General features: G+C 39.2%; 2 protein-coding genes across 2 annotated transcripts; one reads left to right on the plus strand and one right to left on the minus strand.

Moving 5' to 3' along the window:
* Positions 1-3,332: 3,332 nt before the first annotated feature.
* On the minus strand, positions 3,333-11,075 carry LOC121931675 (polycystic kidney disease and receptor for egg jelly-related protein-like). Its single transcript, XM_042469654.1, has one exon. The coding sequence runs from the start codon at positions 11,073-11,075 to the stop codon at positions 3,333-3,335; it is 7,743 nt and encodes a 2,580-aa protein (XP_042325588.1).
* A 2,272-nt stretch (positions 11,076-13,347) lies between these two features.
* Positions 13,348-21,183, plus strand: LOC121931676 (polycystic kidney disease and receptor for egg jelly-related protein-like). The gene has a single exon (XM_042469655.1). It carries the CDS (start codon positions 13,348-13,350, stop codon positions 21,181-21,183), a length of 7,836 nt encoding a protein of 2,611 aa, XP_042325589.1.
* The last annotated feature ends 2,299 nt before the right edge of the window (positions 21,184-23,482 follow it).

Below are 23,482 nucleotides of genomic sequence, written 5' to 3' on the forward strand. Positions count from 1 at the left end.
TTCTGAACAAAATGGAGAAGACCCATTGAATCAGTTGCTGAATAGTGAGCCAGAATATAGGTAAATCCCATTAATTCTCTGGGCCTGCTCCAATTGGGATTAACAACAGGCTGTTGAATACCTTAAGGATGATTTAAGTTTTCTAATATTTAAAGTAATAAAAACAAAAAACAAACAAGCTTCATTTATATACTGCTTCACACCGCCTAAGCAGTGTCTAAGCGGTTTACAACTGTATGCTAATTTGCCCCCAACAATCTGGGTACTCATTTTAGCGACCTCGGAAGGATGCAAGCCTGAGTTAAGCTTGAGCCCTTTTGCCGGTCTTGAACTCGCAACCTTGTGGTTTTTGAGTGAGTGGCTGCAGTACAGGCATTTAACCACTGTGCCACCAGGGCTCCTAACAGCTCCTAAGTAATGCCAAAATATCTATTTATATATTAGCAAAATGAAAAATCCTTTCGAAACTGTACATCCTAGGCTGATTCTTATGGGTGAAGATTTAAATCCACCACCACCCCCCAAAGGTGCAGGACTCATGTTACACATAAGAAATAAAGTTTTGTGCAAGGGAGATCCAAGACACCCTGCAGAAATAATCCAGTTTGAGAGCACTTTATCTTCCCTGGCTCAATGCTAGGGAATTCTAGGAACTGTAGTTTTGTGAGACATTTAGCTCTCTCTATCAGAGAGCTCCGGTGCCACAATAAACTGCAATTCCCAGGATTCCCTGAGCCAGGGCAGTTAAACTGGTCTCAAACTGGATTATTTCTGCAGTGTGTTTTGGACTGAAGTTACTTTGGTTGGTGAGAGGGTAATCAAAATTTACTTCTCAGCTGAAGTTTCAAGTAGCACAGCCATACAGTAGCATTGTCACTTGAAGCGGGACCAGTGTTGGGCTAATATATAAATATTAGAATAAATAATATTGTTGAGTGGATTGGATCATTTCACAAAATTAGTGCTCAACTTCAGGATCCATCAACAACTCTTTTATTTTAAAGAAACACTTAAAAGCCCAAACCTTGAATTTTACCAGGACACATATTTACCAGGTGAAAGATCCCTGAAGTTACCCTCCTATTGTAAGCATACCTTTGAACTAACAATTTCTCCAAAATACCAAGAAGATGTTTTTCGGGCTATGTGGCCATGTTCTAGCAGAGCTTCTTCCTGATGTTTCGCCAGCATCTGTGGCTTGCATCTGAAGAGTGTTCTATTTATAAAGGGTCACTTTTTTAAAAACTGTCTGAAAATGAGATGAACAGTTGGCTCTAGGGACCAATCATGTAGGAAGGGTACAGCAGATTCTGCCATACCTTCAAAAGGAGCCTAGTCATGTTGTTTAACACAACTTGAATCTGCTCCTGCATATTTACCCAGATCCTACAGCAGCACAATACTTGAGTGAGGGCTTCAGGGATGGGTTTCATATTCTGTTTCAGGGAATTCATAGACCATATTTTTATAAGACTTTTCACTCAGTGATTGGTCTGGAGGAGGTGGTTAGGAGCAAAAAAGGAGGTGACTGAGGGTAGTATAGTTGGCCCTTTGCCTTCTCCTCCAGTCCTGAATTAGGGGTATACCTGTTAGGTGTTGTTCCCCAGAAGATATCTGATGAATACAGATTTAGTCACTATTTATCTTTTCCTGAAGGGGAGTTGGTTACTGATCCCATTCCGGCAGAACTTTGCACAGTATGATATACAGTGAGACCTTGGAATCTACTGGGGTTTGGTTCCAGGACCCCCGTGAATACCAAAATCCATGGATGTTCATGTCCAGTTAAATACAACGGTATAGTGTAATGGTGTCCCTTATATAAAATTGCAAAAACAAAGTTTACTTCTGGGATATTTTCAAGATATGGATGCTTGAATCCATGGATAAAAATCCATGGATACCAAGGGCTGACTGTATGTCTTCTGTCACAACCATGTGGGAGGTGTGCAGAAATGGGGTTGCTATGAAGCTGGCAAAATGCAACATTCAGTCTGCATTTTGCCTTCGCTCTGTGCTCCTTATGGAGTTTGAGTTGTTGGGTCCCCCCAACAACTTTCTATATGGATCTTTCTGTATGGATCTTGGGTTTTTCTATATGGATACATATCTATATCTACATCCCTTTCCAATGGGATGTTCAAATTCATGTTGCAATTTTGATAAATTTCATACGTTTTTTGGAATGGCCTCTTAGGTTGAAAGCAGGACAGAGTAGTGTGATTCATTCTCTAGAAGATTTTTTTGTATGTAGGCAGGGCAGAAACCAGACAATGTGGTTCCCTAGTGTGTGACTAGGAAGTGGGATGTGCCACTCACATATGGGGGGGGGAACCAATACGAAGGCCCTAGTACTTGAGTATCAAGATCAATATCATAATTCAATATTGCAGGATCCCAGAAGTGAAATCAAGTAATCTGAAGTACAGGGTTTCTGTTTTTCTGGGTTTAAGCAAGCTACTATTACAGATTTTCAGGAATTCATAGGCCACCTTAATTTTGCTTGTAGGGTTGTAGCTCCTAGGAGGGCCTTTTTGTGGCACCTTTGTGATTCAATTTGTGGTGTTAGTAAATCTCATCATAAGAATGTCACTACAGATATTATGGTTTGGCAGGAATTTTTTAACTTCTTTAATGGAATTTCCTTCTCAAGGGATGAACTGTGTGTTCATGATGCTTTGAAGATCACTTCTGATGCTGCAGGGTCCACAGGGTTTGGTACTTACTTTCAGGAGCATTGGTATGCTCAGGCTTGGCCTGAACAGTAGGCATAGCAAGGTTTGTTAACAGACCTACTTTTCTTTATTTATTTTTCCTATTGTAGTAGCTGTATGGATTTGGACACAGGAGTTTTTATTTTCTGTTCATTTTTGGTGTGACAAGACTAAAGACCATGTTATTAACACTATGTCTTTTAAGTTTCTGCAGGTCATGTGTTTGGTTAGGTGTTTGTCAAACAGCATCTTTGTTTTAATACTTTATCTATGGTTCTCTATGTCTCAGGAGTGGTTTAATCGGATAGCCAATGCTCCAGTGTGGTCTGATGAATACTGTAATAGCAAGCCAATTTTTTTAGCACAGAAAGATTGGTATGAGATCTGTCCTTTTGATCATGTTTTATATTAGAGTGGGTGGTATCTACTTAATGTTCCTGTCCCCAATAATAAACTAAGAAGAGTTAGAAGATCATCAGAGTGGAAATAGCTATGAAAGGAGAGGAATATAATACTGTCAATATAGTGTTGGTATGTTTAATGTTTAAAGAAACTCTTTGGAGATGAGCCAGAAATGGAATTATAATCAAATTTATTCCGTGTTTATCACTGCCTTACTCAAACAGAAAGATAAACCATTTCCTTGCCATTTACTTGTGTCGTTCTCAGTCCTCGCTGGTTATCAGCCGTGATTGTAGGCTTTCCAAATATTACAGTGTTGGCAACATCACTGTCACTTGCAGATGATGCTGGCTGGGTGATGGAAAGCCACGTACGCCGAATCTTCCAAACCACAAAGTTTATTGCTTCAGCTTCATCAGAATGTTGTTCATAGACAGGTTGTTTCATTGATGTATAAGTAGTGATTATTAGGGCTTTCCAGAAATTGAGAAAAATAAATAATATTATAAACATAAATGATGCTCGGAAAAATATTCCCAGCCAATTATCAGATGTAATGATACCAGTCTTTTTAAGTCCAAAAGAGCAGTATGAAACTATAGTCTGGAGAGAATGAATTAAAGAATTATAATTCCACTCATTTTCACCAAATATAAGATAACCAAATGACATGTATGTAAAAAACAACATAGCTGTAAACATTGTCATATAAACAAACCCAGGAAAGGCGGCTGACAAAGTTTTTTCTGCCAAGCGCATTTTGTACAAAAATCTGAAATAGCGGTATGGTTTTAAAACCAGAAGAAACGCTAAAACACCTGTAACCATCCTATAGAGCTGATCAATTTGAGAAACTACATGGAAAGGAACAAATTCTTCTGGGTTAAGCAAATGAAACTCTAACAAAGTAAAAGCTAGCTTAAATTTCAGTGCAATTAATAATATAAAAAACATACATATTGTTTTTATTGCAAAATTATTTAAGTTAGTTGCTGTTTTTAGATAACCTATCCTTTGTTGACGTAACATGTGAAATTCATCAGCAAGGTAAAAAACAAGAATATATACTATAATTCCATATACAACCAACTGAGAGTTGCTTTCATAGTGAAAAACAGAGAGTTTATAAGAATGAACAGATAAGCTTGCATTAACAACACCCATATCAGTAGTCTCGAACATGACTGTAATGCTACAATATAGATCTACATCTGGATTAAATGTTGTTAACTCAAAAATCACTGCCCAGGTCCGCTCATCAAGCCAGCTGTTCCTTTGCAAATTATTCAGTCTCAGTGTTGTATTGGGTCGTTGTTCTCGTGGAAAGAAGTAAAAAGAGTATCCCCCAGGTCCATATGCATTGAAAACACCATATGACTTATATTCCCACTGATCAATGTCGGACTGGTATGTAAATCCTTGGAAATCGTTGGAGTTATTTGAAATTGACCGATTGGTTGGGACGTCCCATGACCCAAGATAGTCACTTTGATCTTCTGGATCAGTATTATAATTAGGACGGCAGTGGCTTTTACTAATCATATAAGTATTTGCAAAGTTATGTGCAGGGAAGCACGCCTTTTCAATATTCTGTGCCCTTACTTGCCTCATTCTGGGCAAACCAAGTATTTTGGACCAAGATTCTGAAAGATAGGTTGGTTGGTAGTCATTATGTATCAATGGCACAAAGACATTGCTCATCCATATGTAAATATGTTCCAGCTTATTTATTTTTGACAGGCCAGGAGAAAATTTGTTATATATAGCTTTATTGTAATAAAAGCTATTGGTGGGCTCTGTGGAATAAGCAATTGCTAAAATACAGGATGAAAAAAGAAGGTGGCAGATTATATCCTTTACAAAAACAAAGGCTAGATGTTGAGCTCTTACTTTTTTCCTCAAGACAATAACTTCATCCTCTATTAATGGCTCATATGCCTTGGTGCGTCTCACTCTGACAAGTTCATTATGAATCTTTTTCTTGTCTCTCTCATCCACCCTTATTTGGACCAGCTTCATCTGCTGGTATTGTTCAGTTTTTTTCCAGGGGATGTTCTCACAGTATTTGAGAGTAATAGTACTAATTGCTGAGATAAGACCCATCTTTAGAGTTTGCAGTAAAAAAACACTCTCAAAAAAAGATGTCATGGATGCTATAAACCATTCCATTGAAGTTGTATAGCCATAGGTCAAACCATATAATATAATAAGACATGCAGAGATCCCAGATATTATAAAGACCAGTGCCCAAGCGACATATTTCCACCACCATGAAAACTGTGGTGTTTCAAAAAAGAATAGAAACTCTGTATGCACTGTTTCTTCTGCAGTAGTAGTTCCTGTGTCCTTCTCTGTTACATCATTATTGTTAGCATTGTTTGAAAATTGTACATGCTGAGCTTTTGTACTTGAAGTTTCAGGATCTGATGAACTGTCCTCATTCATAAAGTTTTCAGACAAAGAGGAGAGAGTTTTTAGCCCACTGTCACGTCTGGTACTTACTGAAGGCTTCTCTTTTGAGTATTTAAATAATAATGTTATAGTTAATTGTACAGGAATAGAAAACAAAGCACTCACAAATCCAATATAGATAGATTTCAGATACCTGTGCCTTACAGATATAAGCTCCTTTTCCTCTTCACCACTAAAGAACATGATATTAAACAGGAGAGTAGTAAGCATTATTACCAAGCAACAAGATACTCTCTGCACCCTGGTGAAAGAACCCGTAGCAACCTGAGAAAATACTGAGAGCCATATATGGGTCTCTTCCAAATCTCTGGCAAGACTTATCAAGAAGTAATCCATTTTATTTAAGACTGATTTTTGGGACTGAGCAACAAATGACCTTTGTATTTTACCATCAGCCTTCCCAAGACCTAACCAGTTTCTACATATAAACAGCCAAGATTGTTTAGTTTGCACATTATATACTTTGACTCGGCTTAAGTACCAGTTAGGGGAAGAACCACTATTATTGTGCCAGACATGAAGGGACAAAATGTCCCCTAAATCATACTTAGTAGTTAGAAGAAAGGTGTCAACAGATGCACGGGAAAAGGTTGGAAACTGTGGGTGCTTTATGTGATGTATATCACTGACACCATTCTGACCTATCAATTGAAGGAAAACGTCTGCTGTGGTTCCTGATCCTAACCGACTACCTGTATATGTGGTGACCAGATAACGCACTTTGTGGTAGGGATCATTATCTGGCAAGACTAGTATTTTGTTTTTCCTTTTTAGATCAGCTTTATCTTTGATCATAGCCCAGGTAGTGCAGAAGATGTAGCCTGCAAATATGGAAAATACAGTAAACAGTGGAACTGGATTTGCGTCAAATTCTGCTAAAAGAACCTTGTTAATATCCAAAGGATTGGGGTATAATACAAATTTGCCAGCAAAAAATCTGATGTGATCATCAGAATCAACTAACAATTGACGGCTGCTGGTGGTTGCTGTATTATGCTTTTTTGCTTCACAGATGCAATGTATTTTGGACCGACTGGTATAAGGGCCAAGACTGCACGTTCCTTCTTCCCACTGGTTCTGAATGCCATTCAGATCTAGGCACTCTGCTGTAAAAACAGCAATGCGAACAACTTTTGTGGTTTGACGTCTCACAATTGGGTCTGATTGTATTACAACTGAAATGTTCCACTTGTTTCCTCTGTTGCTTTGTGATGAAGTGCCAAGTAGTGACTGAGGAAGACAAAGTATATATGGTGCCTTAACTGGACAGTCAGTGATGCCAGAATCCATTTGGTGTGGTATTGGATCTTTGTCAGGGAAGGCAATGTAAGATGCTACTGGTACATGGCTGACATTGAGTCCCAGATAGATAGATACAGTGAAAGTAACCGTCATGTCACATAAAATCTGGATAAAAATGTGTTTTGAATTTGTCTTTATTTCAGTATTGAAGCCACCAGTTGTTTTGTAGAGTTTTTTATCAGGTCCTATTGTCAAATTAAATACAGCAGATTTCTTGTCTTTTCTAGCCATAATCACCTCTACTACCTCAGGGTTGATCCCTCCAGTGTCACCACTGGCTTTTGTTCCTACCATTTTGAACCCAGTCACTACTGTGCGAATATCTACTGAATTTGCCAACCAGGGGAAGGGATTCTCATCAAATATATAACGGACAGTTGAAACCACAGCATCAACCGGTAGTTCAGTGTGATTCTCCTGTTTCAGTTTAGGATAAAAACAATTTCTGCAATCTAATATCTGAGATGAAATGTTAAAAATTTTCCACTTTTCATTTTTCTGTAAGTGAATGGACCAATCTTTGGCTTCCACGCTAGTTTCATGTTCCCCAGGGACTTTTCCTTGTAAAACCAAGTCTGCTACTATTTCTGTCACCTGAATTGTTTCTTTAATTGCATTTCTATTGACATTCCCACGATTCAAGAGGGAAGCTCTCAACACATTGGATAATCCAGTAAATATACCATTGCCAATTACCTCTGCTTCCTTGGACCCTAGGTCTTTGTCCCTGTGCCTTTTTAGAGCTTCACTGGCTTCTTTTAGTTTTCTGACTGCAAGCAATTGTAATTTCCTGCTAAGTTTATTAACATCCTGTGTTATCTGACAAATAATTGAGACAATTTGGTTTATTATCCCTACTTCAGTCATAGGAATCCCTGAAGATACATTAAAGAGGATTTCCCATAAATCATTTTTTGAGTCATATGTAAGTGGCGAAGCTTCAATATCATTTAACACAGAGGACATGATATATATATGGAAACCTATATTAATGTAATCTTTCATTTGAATGTAAGAATTTATCCTACTGATTAAACCATGTAGTTTATTAAGAAGAATATCAGTTGGCATACTTCTTGTTGGATCATGTACAGTTGCCTGAAGAGTTAATTGAGAAAATACTCCATAGGCATCATACACTTGGATATATATGTCCAACACATATTTTTTAGATGGTGTGCCACTTGGTAGAAACGATGGGGGAGTTTTGTGATGATAACCAGTGTAGACTATTGTTCCAAATGTATTATTCTGTAGAGAAGATATGTTGGTCATTTTTGTTAAGTCAGAACGTGCTATCACTTTATATGTAAGAGGCCCATTTTTGTCTTCAAAGCCAGTGCACTGGATAACAAATTTTGTAAGGAAAGCTGTGCCTTCCTTCGGATAAATGTTGCACTTACCAGGCTGAGGTGGAGCGTTTACATAGAAGGAGTATGTACAAACACCTGAGGATCTTCCCTGTGAATTTACTTTCAGGCTAAGAGTATAGAATGTGTCTGCCATATATCTGAATGCTAATGGATTTATATTTATGTACGGATTTGACCTCCCAGTTGTAGTTTTAGAAGCCCAGTCAAACTGTATTTCTTTGGAGTTTGCTGAAAGAAGTGTCCAAAGGTAAATTGTTTGAGTTTTTTCACAATTTAGACACCTTGCGGACAGAACAAAATGTTCTGTTACTTTAATGGCTTTTGCACAATTTTCAAAACAGATGATGTTCACCATAGGTACAGAACCAGGAAGCACATGCACTGTTTGGGGGGTGTGTGCTGATCTGTTCTGCTTCAGAATTATTAGGATAAAATAATATTTTGTATTTTCCTGCAGTGTGTTGGGCTCCACCCTTTGAACTGGATCAGTGGAAGAAGACCAGTTTAAATCAACTTGCGCTGAGTGGCATTTTTCACCAGGACTCAGCTTCATTGTTGAATAATCCAGTTCCCGTTTTGAACAGTACCAGTTAAATGTGATTCCTTCAAGGGGATTGTGAGAATCGGGATCAGAGGATGTGGAGCCATCTAAAGCCCAACGATCAGAAACACCAACTGTCCGGAACAATCCTCCAATTATGTTTGCCACTAAATCACTTTCTAGAATCTGGAGTAATACTGAATCCGATTCAGTGATGTTTATATTATATGCCGGTAGAAAAACTGTTACGGTCACATTAACATAATGAAAGCCATAATACAAGACATTTCCAGGTATGTAAAACATTACTCTATCTGTCTCTATTTCATTAGGTAGCTTAAGAGGATTTGCCCAGTCAGGAATCGACAATGCAGTTTTAAGGGTATAGATTTTCCAGAGTACATGTGTGACTGAATGTGTTCTGCATTCTGCTTTTGCAGTTGCTTGCAAGCTAATTGTTGACCTTCTCTTGTACCGTATGACAGGCTCAAAAAGATCTGGTTTATGGATTACAGCTTTCAGTTCATAACAGTAACTTTTTTGACAGGCCACAGTTGGCTCCATAATTTTTGAATAGTAAGTATTGACTGTGGCTTTTAGAACAGCTTGTGCGAGTCCATTTTTTCTACAATTCACTTCTGCTACAAAACCTGCATATAGGGAAGCCTTGAAGGATGATACAGAGTTAGGAAGAAGATGAGCAGCATTTTTTACACGATTTTCATATGTGTAAGTGCTGTTCCAAAGGAGGTGCTTCTTCCTGGAATCAAAAATCTTCAAATCAAAGACCCATTCACACTGCTGCTGTGGGTGTTGTATAGGAATAAACCATAAAATATAGACCAAATTTTCTTCAGTAGAACGCCCATTGAAAATCTGAACTTCCATATCTTTTTCCCCTAAAGCCTTGAACAGAGTCTCCCTTCGGTTCAGATACAAGTGCATACTGAACCGGTACCATTGTAGCTGCATAAATTCAATGATGAGCAGGTATGAGAGGCTCTGCTGCTCATAAAAAATATAGTGATAGCTAGAGCTCTCACCAGTAGCATTGGTAGTCTTGTTTTCTTGGAAAGAATAGTATAGTCCCAGTGCATGACTAAAAATGTAAGTGCCTGCTTTAGTTTTTTGTGGGTTGAGTGTGAGGTAAGTTGGGATTGCGTTATTTGTTTTGAAAATCACAGTCTGATTAAAAAAATAAATTTCTCCCTTTAGTTGTCCAGATATTTTCTCACTAGTACGGAAATAGATGCTGGCCATCACTTTGTCCCTAGAATTCTGCAATTTGGGAGCAGAACAGAAATCACTTTGTTGAGCAAAAGGGTTATAATTGTAGTAAGGAAACCATTTCCCTCGTCCTTGCACATCTATTAATGAGTAAGCCATTATTCTGGGGCTGAGAGGTTGGAGAGTCCAAGAAAGGTTGAGAGTCCTGTGTGAGAGGCTGAGCATTGTGGAAGAGGCACTGAAAACATGGAGCAGAGCAGGCTGCACATACAAGTTGAGACTACACCTGAGTTGAGGCCCATTTTCATTCTGGAGTGAAGCAGTGTATAACCCACGGTGAGGGTAGCGCACTGTTACATGGTACTTATAATATGACACACATATTTGGTGCAATTCTGCATAGGGATCAAGAGCTGATATGAGTAGCTCATTGTGGTGGTTGCTGGGAATGAGGAAGTCTGCAGGACTACCTCCTGGGCTTTTGAAGCGGTAGCTCCAGGTAGAACTTTTCAGGCGTGTACACCAGCCTAGCTGCACTGGTTGCCATTCACGGATGGGAAGAGTTTGTGGTGAGAGGAGGAAAAAACGGACATCTTGCCTAGAAACCTCAATAGTCAGGTTGTTATGAGCACATGTGGGTGCATGGCACCAGGCTGAAATGCACTGCATTGTAACATGAGTAAAAACCCAGGGTGGATGAGGGTCTTCTGCATCCAGGCCTGTGTCCACTACCACCTGACCTGACCAGTGATTTGTATTCTTTACCAAGTTGGAATCTTGGTACCACTGACAGTGAGGGGCTTGCATGCCAGCCGCAGTACCCTTGATCTCCAAAGCCAGTCCTCTCTTTCTTGAATACTTCAGGTCAATTTTCCCATCCCATAAACATGAGAGATGAAGTTCATTGTCATGCCTTTGGTATACTCGATGTTGAGGATCTGTGCACATGACCAACAGTGGTGGTGGCAAGAAATGAAGGGGCGTAGCTGTTGTATACCAAAAACAGTGCCACAGAAGGAAGATGAGAAACAGAGGGCAATTCATCTCTAGTGTAATGGTTCAGAAGCAATACCTGTGTACCATCATCACCAACTGTTCTACACACAATTATTGTTTTCATTCTAGAATCTTTTAGCTGTTGCCACAAGCAACTGGTTCTCCCATAGAAGTCACATCCCTTTATACTTCTTGATATTCTATTTTTAAAAGATCTGTGATATTTTCAGACTGCTAGCTCTATTTCATCATTACAAGTTCATCCATTTTCACTTGATCATGTCTTCTCAAATCAAGATTGTCAACTTATCAGTTTTTAACAATACGAAGCATTTGGCAACAAGTGCTAATCTGTATAAATCCAGTAATTCCATATTATGATGGCAGGTTGGGGGTGGGGATGGCCACCAAACAATATGGCTGTCTATTCCTTTATCTTCATGACCTTTCAGCATGAACCTTTAGCTAAAAGCCAAGGGGAAAAAACTGGTAGAAAGTTAACCATTAGTTGCTGAACTGAAGATGGGGGCTGAAAGATAATTTATTTAGCTGCCTGAAGGAAATTTAGCAAAATATTTCATATGGCAAAGCCAATCATGTTTTTTTGTTCAAGAAGACAACAGAAATACCAAGAAATATAGCACCTGCTCATAATAAAGCCACTAGAAGCAGGAGAGCCACTCAGAACTCACCTGAAGATGGGTCAGTGAGAAGCATGCCCAAATAACTAAAAGCAGGATTTCAAACAGACATAGGTCTAATCTTCATTGCAGAAATAATGAAGTTTGACACTGCTTTAACTGCCATGGCTACATGCTATGGAATTCTGGGATTTGTCATTTTGTGAGACATTTAGCCTTCTCTGAACTCTACTGCCGCAACAAACTACAACTCCTAGAATTCCACAGCACTAACTGTGGCAATTAAAGTCTTCAGTGCAGATTAGACCTTAAACCCAGCATCCCTGGCTGGGCTAAGATCAGTAGAGCTGAAGCTGTCCTCTTCAACTGTGAGACAGAAATGGTATAAAGTACAGTGGTCAAAGCCATGGATCTAACCATAAAGGCAAGGCAGGTGGTGTACGAGATGCATTTGTTTTCCCTCCAGATCAAGGTGAAATACCTAGAAAACAAGAGGCACAGATTAAATCTACGTGAATCTTCAGAAGGAGACAACATGATCTCATCTCATTCTTGGCTAGATCACATAAATCTGCTAACAGAAGACAAAAAGAGGTGCCCCATTAGGAGCTTCATCACAAAAACCAGAAAAGGTTGTGACATGGTTCTTAAGATTCATCCAGTTCACAAAGAAAAAGCAAGTTCTTAAAACCCTCAGTGCCCTGGATGCTAACAAATTTGAAGACACCTAAATACAAGTTTTTCAGGACTTTAGGATTCTAACATTAAGATGAAGGGTGCTCATCCATATGCAAAACCTATAGATGGAGCATCTCCTTTCAGCTGATAATGAGGGTTGGTAAGCTCTGCATTGCCACCACCCCTGAAGGAGCCATTGAAATTTGTGAGGTACTGGACATCCCAGTTTCTCAAAGATACATAGCTGTATAGTACCTTCAGAGGTGCTGGCTCTGTGTTTCTTTAAGAGTGGTCCATAGTTTTTAAAAGGCTATAAAGCACAGGCTGATTTTCTTTTGAAATTCTTTGGTGTGCGCCATTATCCAGTGTATGTTTGAAGTATACTCGCTGGTGCCTCTTCCTTTCTTGAACCTAGCTTGGATATCTGGCATTTCTTGCTCCATACATGATAAAAGCATTGTTGTAAATTTTGAGCATTTTGCTTGCATGGGAAATTAATGCAATGACCTTATGATTACTGCAATCCTGGTGTCCCGTTTCTTGGGAACTGGAATGTATATTGAGCATTTCCAATTTGTGGGCCATGGTTTTGTTTTGTTTTCCATATTTGTTGACAAATTTTAGTTAGCTCTAAAGTTGTGTCTGTGTCTGTAGACTGAAGCAGCTTTATTGGTACGTCATGTATTCCTGCCAGTGGTAAGGCATTACAGTTCACCAGAAACTGGAGGGCCATAGGTCCCCCCCTCACGTCTTAGAGTATTATGTCCAAAGAATGCCAAGGGCATTTTTGCCACATAGGAGAGCTTGGATTCCAGAAATCTGTCATTGGGGGGGGGGGGAATCTTAGGGCATAGTTAAGGAACCACTGGTTGTCCAGTGATGTACAGAATTCTAGAATGCCCCCAGTCATTCTTTCTATGGCAGTTGGGAACACTGGAAGACAGCATCCACTCTTGCTCCAAGCAAACCTTCTTCTCAAGATGCAACCCCTGTTATTATCCATGCTCCTCTCCTTATGTTGGGGCTGTTCCCAATATACAGCAGCCATGTGTCCTTATTTATTATTACCACCATTGCTGGTCATCTGCTCTGAAAACCATACTGATCAGCAGCAAGAAAACAAACACCAGACTTCACGTCTATTGGATAGGGATACCAAAGCATATTATGGACAAGCTGCAGGGTCAGTTTCAAGAACTGGGAAGCAACAGGCAAAACTGCCATCTTCTCTCTGCTGCTGGTACTGGATATCTACTTGTGTGCACAACGTCATCTCATGGATAGTGCTGGGCCCTAACTTAGCAAGAAAAGACATCTACCCATCCTGGGACTCCAGTCACATAACTGTACAGTGCGTACCAGCTTCCTGTACCGTGCCTGCATGTGTTCATCGCAACCTGAGCATTGAGGTGTTTGGCCAAGACGTCCATCTTTTCCTCCGTTGGCCACCCAGCCTTCCGATCCAGGAATGGCAGCCACTGCAGTTGGGCTGGTGTGCATGCCCCAACACTTCTAGCAGATGCTATCATTCAGAATCCCTTCCATTTGCTTACTGGCACATTGGAGAAGAACATGCCACATGCACCTCCTACTTCATTTATCACCTGATTGTGCACTATACCCATCAAGGATTATATATCTCTTCCCTTAACATAAAGCAAGAGCCTCAAGTCAACCTCAGCCAGGACTTGCAAGTGGAACCTACTCTTTTACTCCTTTTCAGTTCCCATTCTAAATTGCTCAGCATCCCTCATAAGATCATCCTCCTCTCCTGGAGACTCCTACCTGTCAGTGCCAAAGAAATGGACTATAGGCTGATGGCTGTTAAAGGCAGGGGCATCTGGTCCACCTTTTACAATCCATATGCCCTACAGAACAATTACTACATTGGCCCTATTCCACAACATTCCAGAAAGGAGGTAGTGGCCAGCATCTTCTTTAGTACTGAAAAATCAGCGCCTGGGGAGCTGAGTGGTGAGGTTGGTTACACAAATTTCACCTTAAGTCTAACATCAAAGAGTGAGCTTCCAACTTACTTCACTTTCAACACACAGAAAATCAAGACGGGAACTTATTTTTTTAGCCGAACACAGGGGCTGTATTATTCCACCGAAGAAGGAAATGCTGCCAATACTGCTGGAAACTTATCTAATATTTGCTACATTTTCTATCAGCAGCAGAGCCTCTCTTACCTTATTACCATTGAGTCTTTCCAATTGCACTGGTACAAATTCAACATAAACTTATATCTTAACAGGAGAGGAGCCCTTTTGAAATCTTTTTCACAAAAGGATATAGAAATCTATATTTTTAACAGTGGTCCTTCTTTCTTACAAAGTCTGGCCTATGTTGTGTGGTTTATTCCTCTGCAACATCCTCTATTGCAGCAGAAGTGGACCTTCAATTTGCAGCTTTTTGATTCAAGAAGGGAATACCTTCTTCAAAATGATACGTTTACTTACAAGGATCGATTCAGAAATGCTGCTCATTTTATTCCTCAATCTACTTTACCCTTCAACCCTGCCCTGTATGCAGGCTTTGTGGCCAAAACAAACTGCACAAGAAGTGGACGTAAACATGCTATTTTAAATGCTACAGTCAACTCTTACACTTCAAAGTTTATGGAAACCACAGTGGCCTGCCTTCAAATAATCTGTTTCATTAAGAGAGTAAAAATCCAGAAACCTGATCCCACTCACTCTGCCTTAAATTACAGTAAAAGGGAGCCATTTACACTGTCTGCTGTTACACAAATGAACTGCCCAACTCCTAAACGAAAAGATGTAATTTGGAAAATCTATAAAGTACCAGACATGAACACTGCTCCAGATTGGTCAAACCCTTTTAATCCACCTGGCATTGGAAGACGAAATCGCATCATGTTAGAGGTTCCTGGTTCTAGCTTAGATTATGGTTTGTATCTCTTTAATTTTACTGTAAAGTTAACCACATTGAGTACTCTGGAGAGCGTGGAAGGCTCTGATTCAGTGTTTGTTGAGATTGGGGCTCGTAATCTTGTGGCTATCATTGCTGGAGGTAATTTACAGACAGTGAGCTTCACCAGTCATTGGACTTTGGATGGATCTGCTTCCTCTGATCCTGATGCAGCCCAGCCCTTTGAAGGACTCACATTCACTTGGTACTGCACCAAACAAAAAGCAGATTATGAACTCATGATCTTAAGTGAAAAGGGGAAATGCCATCCAGAACAGGTAGATTTGAAATGGACAGCATCCAGCAATCCGATTCAAACAGTGCAACCAAAAACACTTCAGGAAAATGCTGTTTATTATTTTCTCCTAGTTGTTAGAAAAGGAAGCCGTACAGCATATGCAAAACAAATGGTACATGTGCGGCCTAGTCCTGCACTGGTGCTGAATGTCACATGTATTGAAAATTGTGGTACATCAGTAATACCAATGGAAAGATTTTGTCTTTCAGGCCAATGTCTAAACTGCAGAAAATCTAGCAGACCATTCTATCATTGGTCACTGTTCTCAGAAAGCTCCACTGAGAAATATTTTGATTGGGATTCCAAAACTACAACAGGGAGAGCTAATTCATACATATGTATAAAACCTTTGAGTTTTGTAAATATGATGGAACAATCTTACATGCTTGTGTTAAAAATGATTACACAGCAAAATGAATCATCAGTCTATAATTACTCCTTTTCTGTAAATTCACCACCATTATTGGGAAAATGTGTTCTTAATCCCACTAGAGGAATGGCACTTGTAACAAAATTCATTGTTTCTTGCAGTGGGTTTAAAGGCAAAAACTTGCCGCTTACATATAAAGTCAAAGCAGCATTAGACACACTGAACATTTCTAGAATGACTTCCACGGAGGACATGACCTTAGGGACAATTGTATACTTTGGTTATCAGTCTAAAATTCCACCATCTTTTTTACCTGTTGGTATACCCTCCAAGCAGTATGCTTTGACAGTGTACGTTGAAGTATATGATGCACTTGGAGCATATTCCCAAACAACCTTACAGACAACAGTATATGGTTCAATAAAAGGGCAGCAAGCAGATATTTTTCTAAATGAATTACACAATTTAGTTAGTGGACCAACAGCTCCAATAGCAACTTTTCTTAAAAATGGGAATTATTTTAGGGCATCTTATTTCATCTACATAGTTGCTTCTGCTTTAAATGATATAGATATTTTGCAAAGATTTCATTCCTCTAAGACTGAGCTGCGGGAAGTCCTTCTAAATAGGTCTGCAGGAATTCCTACTACAAGCGTAATGGAAGCAAATCAAATGATCTCAAGTATTTTTCAAATAACACAGGAAGTCACTGAAGTAAACAGAAAATCACAACTACTTGCAATCAAAAAACTCAGAGAAGTGACTGAAGAACTGAAAAAGTATAGCAACAAAGATTTGGGATCTAAGGAAAGAGAGATTCTTGGCACTGCTATCTTTGCAGGATTGTCCAATGTGCTGAAAGCATCTTTGTTAGAACACAGAAACATCCACAGAAATGGGATTAAGGAAACCATCTACATGACTGAGATATTAGCAGACCTAATTTTACAAGGTAAAGTCCCAGGAGAAAATGAAACTATTATGGAAGCCAAAGACTGGACCATCACTTTAAGGAAAAATGAAAAATGGGATGTTTCTGATGAACCCTCCAGAAGAGATGGCAAGAACTACTTTTATTCCAAAATGAAGCAGGAGGATAATGATGAATTACCAGGGGATGCTGTGGTTTCCACTGTTCTTTATGAGTTTGACAATAATCCTTTTCCTTGGTTGCCCTATGCAGATGATATCAGCACAATGGTAACTGGATTCAAGATAACAGGAACCAAATCTAATGGTGACATGATTGGCATTGTGCCTAATATTGCTGAAATGATCTTGACTAGAAAAGATGAGAAGACGAATGTCACCTTTGAGTTAATGATAAGACGTGACAAAAATCTCCCTAAAGCAACTGGAAAGTTTAGTGTTGAAATACTTAGGCAGTCCAAAAATATTTTCATTCAGATTGTACCAAAAAGGAAGGTTGCTTTCCAAATATTCATATATCCAGGTCTCACGGTCAGCTGTGCTCCTATAGCTACTTTCAATGTTTCCTATAACAAGCCTTCTGTAACAAGGGGAAAGAATTCTAATGACAATGACTGTGCATTTAAGACCCCTTATATGGTTTGTCTTTCCCAAACATTGCTCAGATCCCTATTCCAAGGCAGAAGAGCAACCAAACTGAACGTCTCTGTTGTTTTACAATCACCCGCATGGGACCAAGATACTCAGTTGGTTGGCATTCGCCTTTTTACTGCTGAGTGCTTGTACCTGGATGGAGTTGAAAGTCATTGGAAAGAAGGCTTCTGTCATCTTGGTCCACTGACCAGCTGGGAAAAGGTACATTGCATCTGTTCTGGCAAGAAGCGTATTTCAAGGACTGCAAACCCTCAGCTAAGAAGAGCATCAAGAAATGACGTGACATTTTTGGCTGGGAAAATAACTGCATATTCCAATTCACTAGATACAAAAGAAAACGAAAACCAGTCAACTCAAATACACAAAAATCCAGTGACATTGGTGACAGTTGCTTTCGTTTTTGTATTTTACATTGTCTTGGCTATTTGGTCAATGAGAAAAGATAGGGCTGATATGAAAAGCACAGATCATGCCATAGTCCTGCCAGACAATGACCCTTTTGATAAAGTGTGCTACCTGGTCACAGTATATACAGGCAGCCGTTTGGGAGCAGGAACTACAGCTGATGTTTTTATTCAGCTGATAGGTGAAAGATCTGTCAGTGACGTACACTGCTTAAGACACCCTGAATACCTGACTTTTTTCCGTGGATCCATCAATACTTTTCTTGTAACTAGTAAAAAAGACCTAGGAGATATTTATTGTTTGAGAGCCTTTCACAATAATGAGGGTACTTCCCCAAACTGGTTCTTGAGTAGAATCAAAGTGGAAAACATGTATACAAAAAAGTCTTGGATGTTTATGTGCCGAAAATGGTTTGCTCTTGATAAGGAAGATGGCCTAATAGAGAGGATATTTATTGTTGCTCACCCAAAAGCACCTTTAAACAAACTGGATTTCTTCTTGATAAGCTTTGCCAATGATGTGGCAGACAGTCACTTATGGCTCTCCATCTTTGCTCACGTCTGCACTGGTTCTTTGAACAGACTTCAGCGACTGTCTTGTTGTTTAACAATACTGTTATGCATTCTGCTTCTCAATATTATGTTTTTCAGTGCTGACAAGGACCAGCAAATGTTTTCTGAACATCTACAATATTTGAGATCCATTATAATTGGAGTTCAAGGTGCTTTTCTTTCCATCCCTTTGCAAATGATTGTAACAGCTTTTTTCAGATATTCTCAGGAGGAGACTTTGATACAGGACACAACTCAGACTCTGCCTAGAGAAGGTTGTGCTTTCATGTCTGGAAATCTTACTAACTGGAAGGAGCGTCTGCAGAAATGGTACCTGATAGAAACTGCTTCAAAAGACCCAGGACATCTTTTCCAAGAGGTCTCTTCCAATATCTCAGAATCACACAAAGTGGAACAATCAAAACAGATAAGGTGGAGACAGACAGGGAAAAAATGGACCAACTGCACCATTTCTGAGGGCGATGCAAATGTAATTGCAACAGAAGATGACATGCCACAAGATGCCAATATCAACAACAATTTAAATAATAATTATCTAGAGAATCATATACCCTATTCTCAAACAAGATCATTAAATATTGACAACATGGTGTTTCGTAAAAGGCCACCAATAAAACGAACGCCGTGGAATGGGTATGTTTTGTGGATGCTGGTTTTGGTCATTTCTCCAATGTCATCATTTTTTATCATACTATATGGCCTACCCTTAGACTATGAAGCATCATTAGAATGGCTAGCAGCGTCTGCTATCTCGCTGTGGGTGAATGTGTTTTTGCTTCAAACTGTGAATATAGCGATTTTTTCAGCCCTGAAGACACTTTATCCTAAAAACTGTAAAAGCCTTCCATGGTCAAGCAAAGAAACCTACATAGAGATTAAGCTAAGCGACATAGATATGGATGCTGATGATATGCGTGAACTGCATTATGATCTAGTAAGAATGAGGGGCACAAAGGAGTACCATCCCTTGGAAGAGGATGAAATCACTATTTGTAAGAAAAGACAGAAAATTCAACACCAAGCCTTTGTTTTTATAAAGGATGTCGTATGTCATTTTGTCTTTTTGATCCTTATTTTAAATATTGCTTACTCAATGGAAAACACCACTAGCTTTTATTACAATCTGGACATTCATAATAAATTCTCTCAGGGACTTTCACATGTCAATAAAGTAGATGATATTTACACCTGGTTAAGAAAAGTCTTTCTGCCTTTGATTCATAATGACTACCAACCAACGTATCTTTCTGAGACCTGGTCCAAAATCCTTGGTTTACCCAGAATGCGACAAGTAAGGGCAAAGAATACTAAAAAAGATTGTTTCTATCCACACAGTTTTGTAAATAAATTTGTGATTAGTAAAAGTCACTGCCTTCATAAATATGGCCTTGACAAAGAAGATGATAGAGACTACCTTGGATCCTGGATAAACCCAGATAATTCATCTGTTTCTAATAATTTCACTGATACATCAGGCTTCACTTACCAATCAGTCACTGATCCATGGATATATAGTTCCTATGGAGAACTAAATACATATGGAGCAGGAGGGTACACTTTAAATTTTTACTCAGAAGAACAATTGCCGAATTCAACGAAAAGAATTGATATTTTAGAAAGGAGCAGTTGGCTTGATGAAAATACCTGGGCACTGATAGTTGAGATGACAACTTTTAATTCAGACGTAGACTTATTTTGCAGTATCTCAGTTGTATTTGAAATTTCTCATTTGGGCCCTATTAACACAACTTTGTGGATCCATTCATACAAACTTCCAGTCTTCAAAGAACTAAGCAAGAGAGAAAAGTTTGTTTATATAGCTGTTGGTTATATTCTTGTCTTTTATATCATAGATGAGTTTTGTGTGGTGGAACGACAAAGGCTAAAATATATCAAAACTGTTGCAAATTTAATTAATTTTGGAATAAAAGGTGTGTGTTTGTTCTTTCTTTTGCAGCTGGCCTTCAAATTTAAGCTAGCTTCTAGCCTCACAGAGTTGTATTTACTTCAGCCAGATGAATTCATCCCATTTCATAAAGTTTCTCATGTTGATAAAACGTTGCGCATAACTTTGGGTTTTTTGGCCTTCCTTATTGTTTTGAAAACTCTCAGATATTCCCGATTCTTTTACGACGTGCGTCTCGCTCAACGGTCTATTTTAGCAGCCCTTCCTGGCATCTGTTCTATGGCTTTAGTAGTGGCAGTGTACTTTTTTGTATATATGGCATTTGGTTACCTAGTATTTGGTCAGTATGAGTGGAACTACAATACAATGACTCATTCTGCTCAAACAGTGTTCTCATATTGTGTTTCAGCTTTTAAAGACACCGCCTTTACATCCAATAGAGTGCTGGGGGGTCTCTTTCTAGCTTCATTCATGATGGTGATGATATGTGTCTTGATCAATTTATTTCAAGCTGTGATTATGTCTGCTTATGAGGACATGAAACAGCCTGTCTATGAAGAGCCTTCTGACGAAGCAGAGGTAGTAAATTTTCTGTTTAATAAAGTTCGGAGAATTTGGTTTTTTATAACCTGCAGGAAAGGATCTACTGCTGATACAGAACTTTTCAATAGAGTTCTGTTTGGACACCCTGAAAGAAGAAATACTCACCACCTAGGCCTCAAAGCCAGGAAAATAAATGGCCGGAAAATGGTTTATCTTGTCATTTGATACGTAGTTAGTCTTATATACAGCTGGAAAAAAAAAGTCAGATTACAAACTGGAAATTTATAAAGAGAAAAATAAAAATAAAAGGATTGTCCAATGCTAATTGACTGAGGCTGTTTTTCATCTCTTCTATTTGTACTGGCTAGTTTATACCCAGCATAGTATTATGGAATAATTGCACTCAGTTAATAGCAAGCCTCTATACAGTTGGTCTAGGTGAACAACTGGATATTTCAGAATTAGGATACTTAATTCCAGTTTCTTACAATCTCTATGCTGACCCTTAATTTATCATGTCGATCAGAGAAAGAAAAAAGGGATGGTGACATGAGCTTTAAAACTGTAGGAAAGGGACAGAGAACAAACCTTTTTGTATGTATCTAACATTTTGAAAGACTGTTCTTTTTCAACAACATCTTTACTAATTTCTTATCCCCTAATTTCTGAACATATATGATTATTTAACATTTTAGATGTACGTGAGTTGCCTTGCGTGATTTCTTGTCAGAAATGAAGGAAGGAAGATTAAAAGTAAAAGTATGTTTTAATTTGTACAAAACATGTTTTGTGTATGTTGGTTTGCTATTTTATAGTATTACAGTATATCTTCAGGGCAAGTCCATTACAAATCCTTGTTTTAGTATTCCATTGCTAAAAAGTAATAACATTCAAGAATAAAACACATTTTAAAAAACTTTACCCAATAGGTCTCTAAGGTCAGTGCCACACTGCAGAATTAATACAGTTCGACACCACTTTAACTGTTGTGGCTCCATCTAATGGAGTCCTGGGATTTGCACTTTGTGGCACCAGTGCTCCCTGACAGAGAAGGCTAAATATATCACAAAACTACAATTCCCAGAATTCCATACTATTGAGCCATGGCAGTTAAAGCAGAGTCATACCACATTAATTCTGGAGTGTAGATGCAGCCTAAGGTTGTAGTTTTATGTCCCAAGTACACTGTACTTCATGCAAATGACGAGTGGGAAAAGCACAGCCCACCAGTCACGAAAGGCCCTAATAACTTTTGCATCCAAGGTCCCCCTACCCTGTCTTCCCCGAGTTGCAATTTTTGAAATCCAAAATGCCCCCAGACTACCAAATACCCACAAATGTGGCAGTTTCCCTATTAATAATTCAACATGACCAAACAAAAAGTTTGGTCTAGAATTTAAAAACAAGAGGCAGACTCCCATTCACTTCTAGGAGCTCTTGTGGAAGCAAAAACAACATGGTCCCATGTCTCTGAGATGGGGGGATGCAAGGATGAAAACTGTCCCCCACTGTAGTTACCCCCTGTATATTGAACATTGTAAAATAGTGTGGGCTAGTCCTGCCCCCTGATGGGTCCAGTGGCTACCCCGAAATGCATATGCAGTGTACATGAGGCAAGGAATGCATATGCAGTCTACATGCATGCAAAGGGAGACCTGGTGGCGCAGTGATTATATGCTGGTACTTGCAGCCATTGACAGCCACAAGGTTGTGAGTTCGATACCAGGCAGGGCTTTAGGGTCCACTCAGCCTTGCATCCTTCTGTAGGTCGCTAAAATGAGTACCCAGTTTGTTGGGAACAATTAGCTTACACACTGTAAACCACTTGGAGAGTGCTTAAGTGCCCTGATAAATGGTATAGCAATGTACTTCCTATTGCAAATGTATGTGCAGAGAGCTCACGTGAGAGCCCCCACAGTCACCCCCAAGAAATTGCCTTGGGCAACAGAGTGAGAGCTTTTTCCATGCCACGTATCCAGCTGAAATTTGGTACATACGCAGCCAAAGAAATCTCGATTACAAGAAGAATCCGGAATGGGATACAACTCAAAATACATTTGCTGCATAATCCCACCTTCCAATACTGTGTGCTTTAAATAAAAATAACAAATAATAATAATAATAATAATAATAATAATAATAATTATTATTATTACTTATGTAAGCCCCCCTGTGGTATATGCACACACGGCATGAACATCTGGAAATCTCTGTACACATGTACAGCCGTATCCATGGTGTGCAGCGTCCCTTCAACATTAACTAGTGTCACATGCAGGAACACTAGTGATTGTGGGGGAATATATAATCTCTATGACGTTGGCCCTGCTTCCAGTTTGTACAGAATCCTGGAGTTAAGAGAGACCCCAACGGCTATTCAGTCCAGTCCCATTCTGCCATGCAGGAACTCTCGATCAAAGCATCCTTGAGAAATGGCCATCCAGCCTCTGTTTAAAGACCTCTAAGGAAGGAGACTCCACCACTCTCCAAGGAAGTGTCTTCCACTGTTGAACTAAAAGCACCC

The sequence above is a fragment of the Sceloporus undulatus genome, chromosome 5, assembly GCF_019175285.1.
Source record: "Sceloporus undulatus isolate JIND9_A2432 ecotype Alabama chromosome 5, SceUnd_v1.1, whole genome shotgun sequence".
NCBI lineage: Eukaryota > Metazoa > Chordata > Lepidosauria > Squamata > Phrynosomatidae > Sceloporus > Sceloporus undulatus.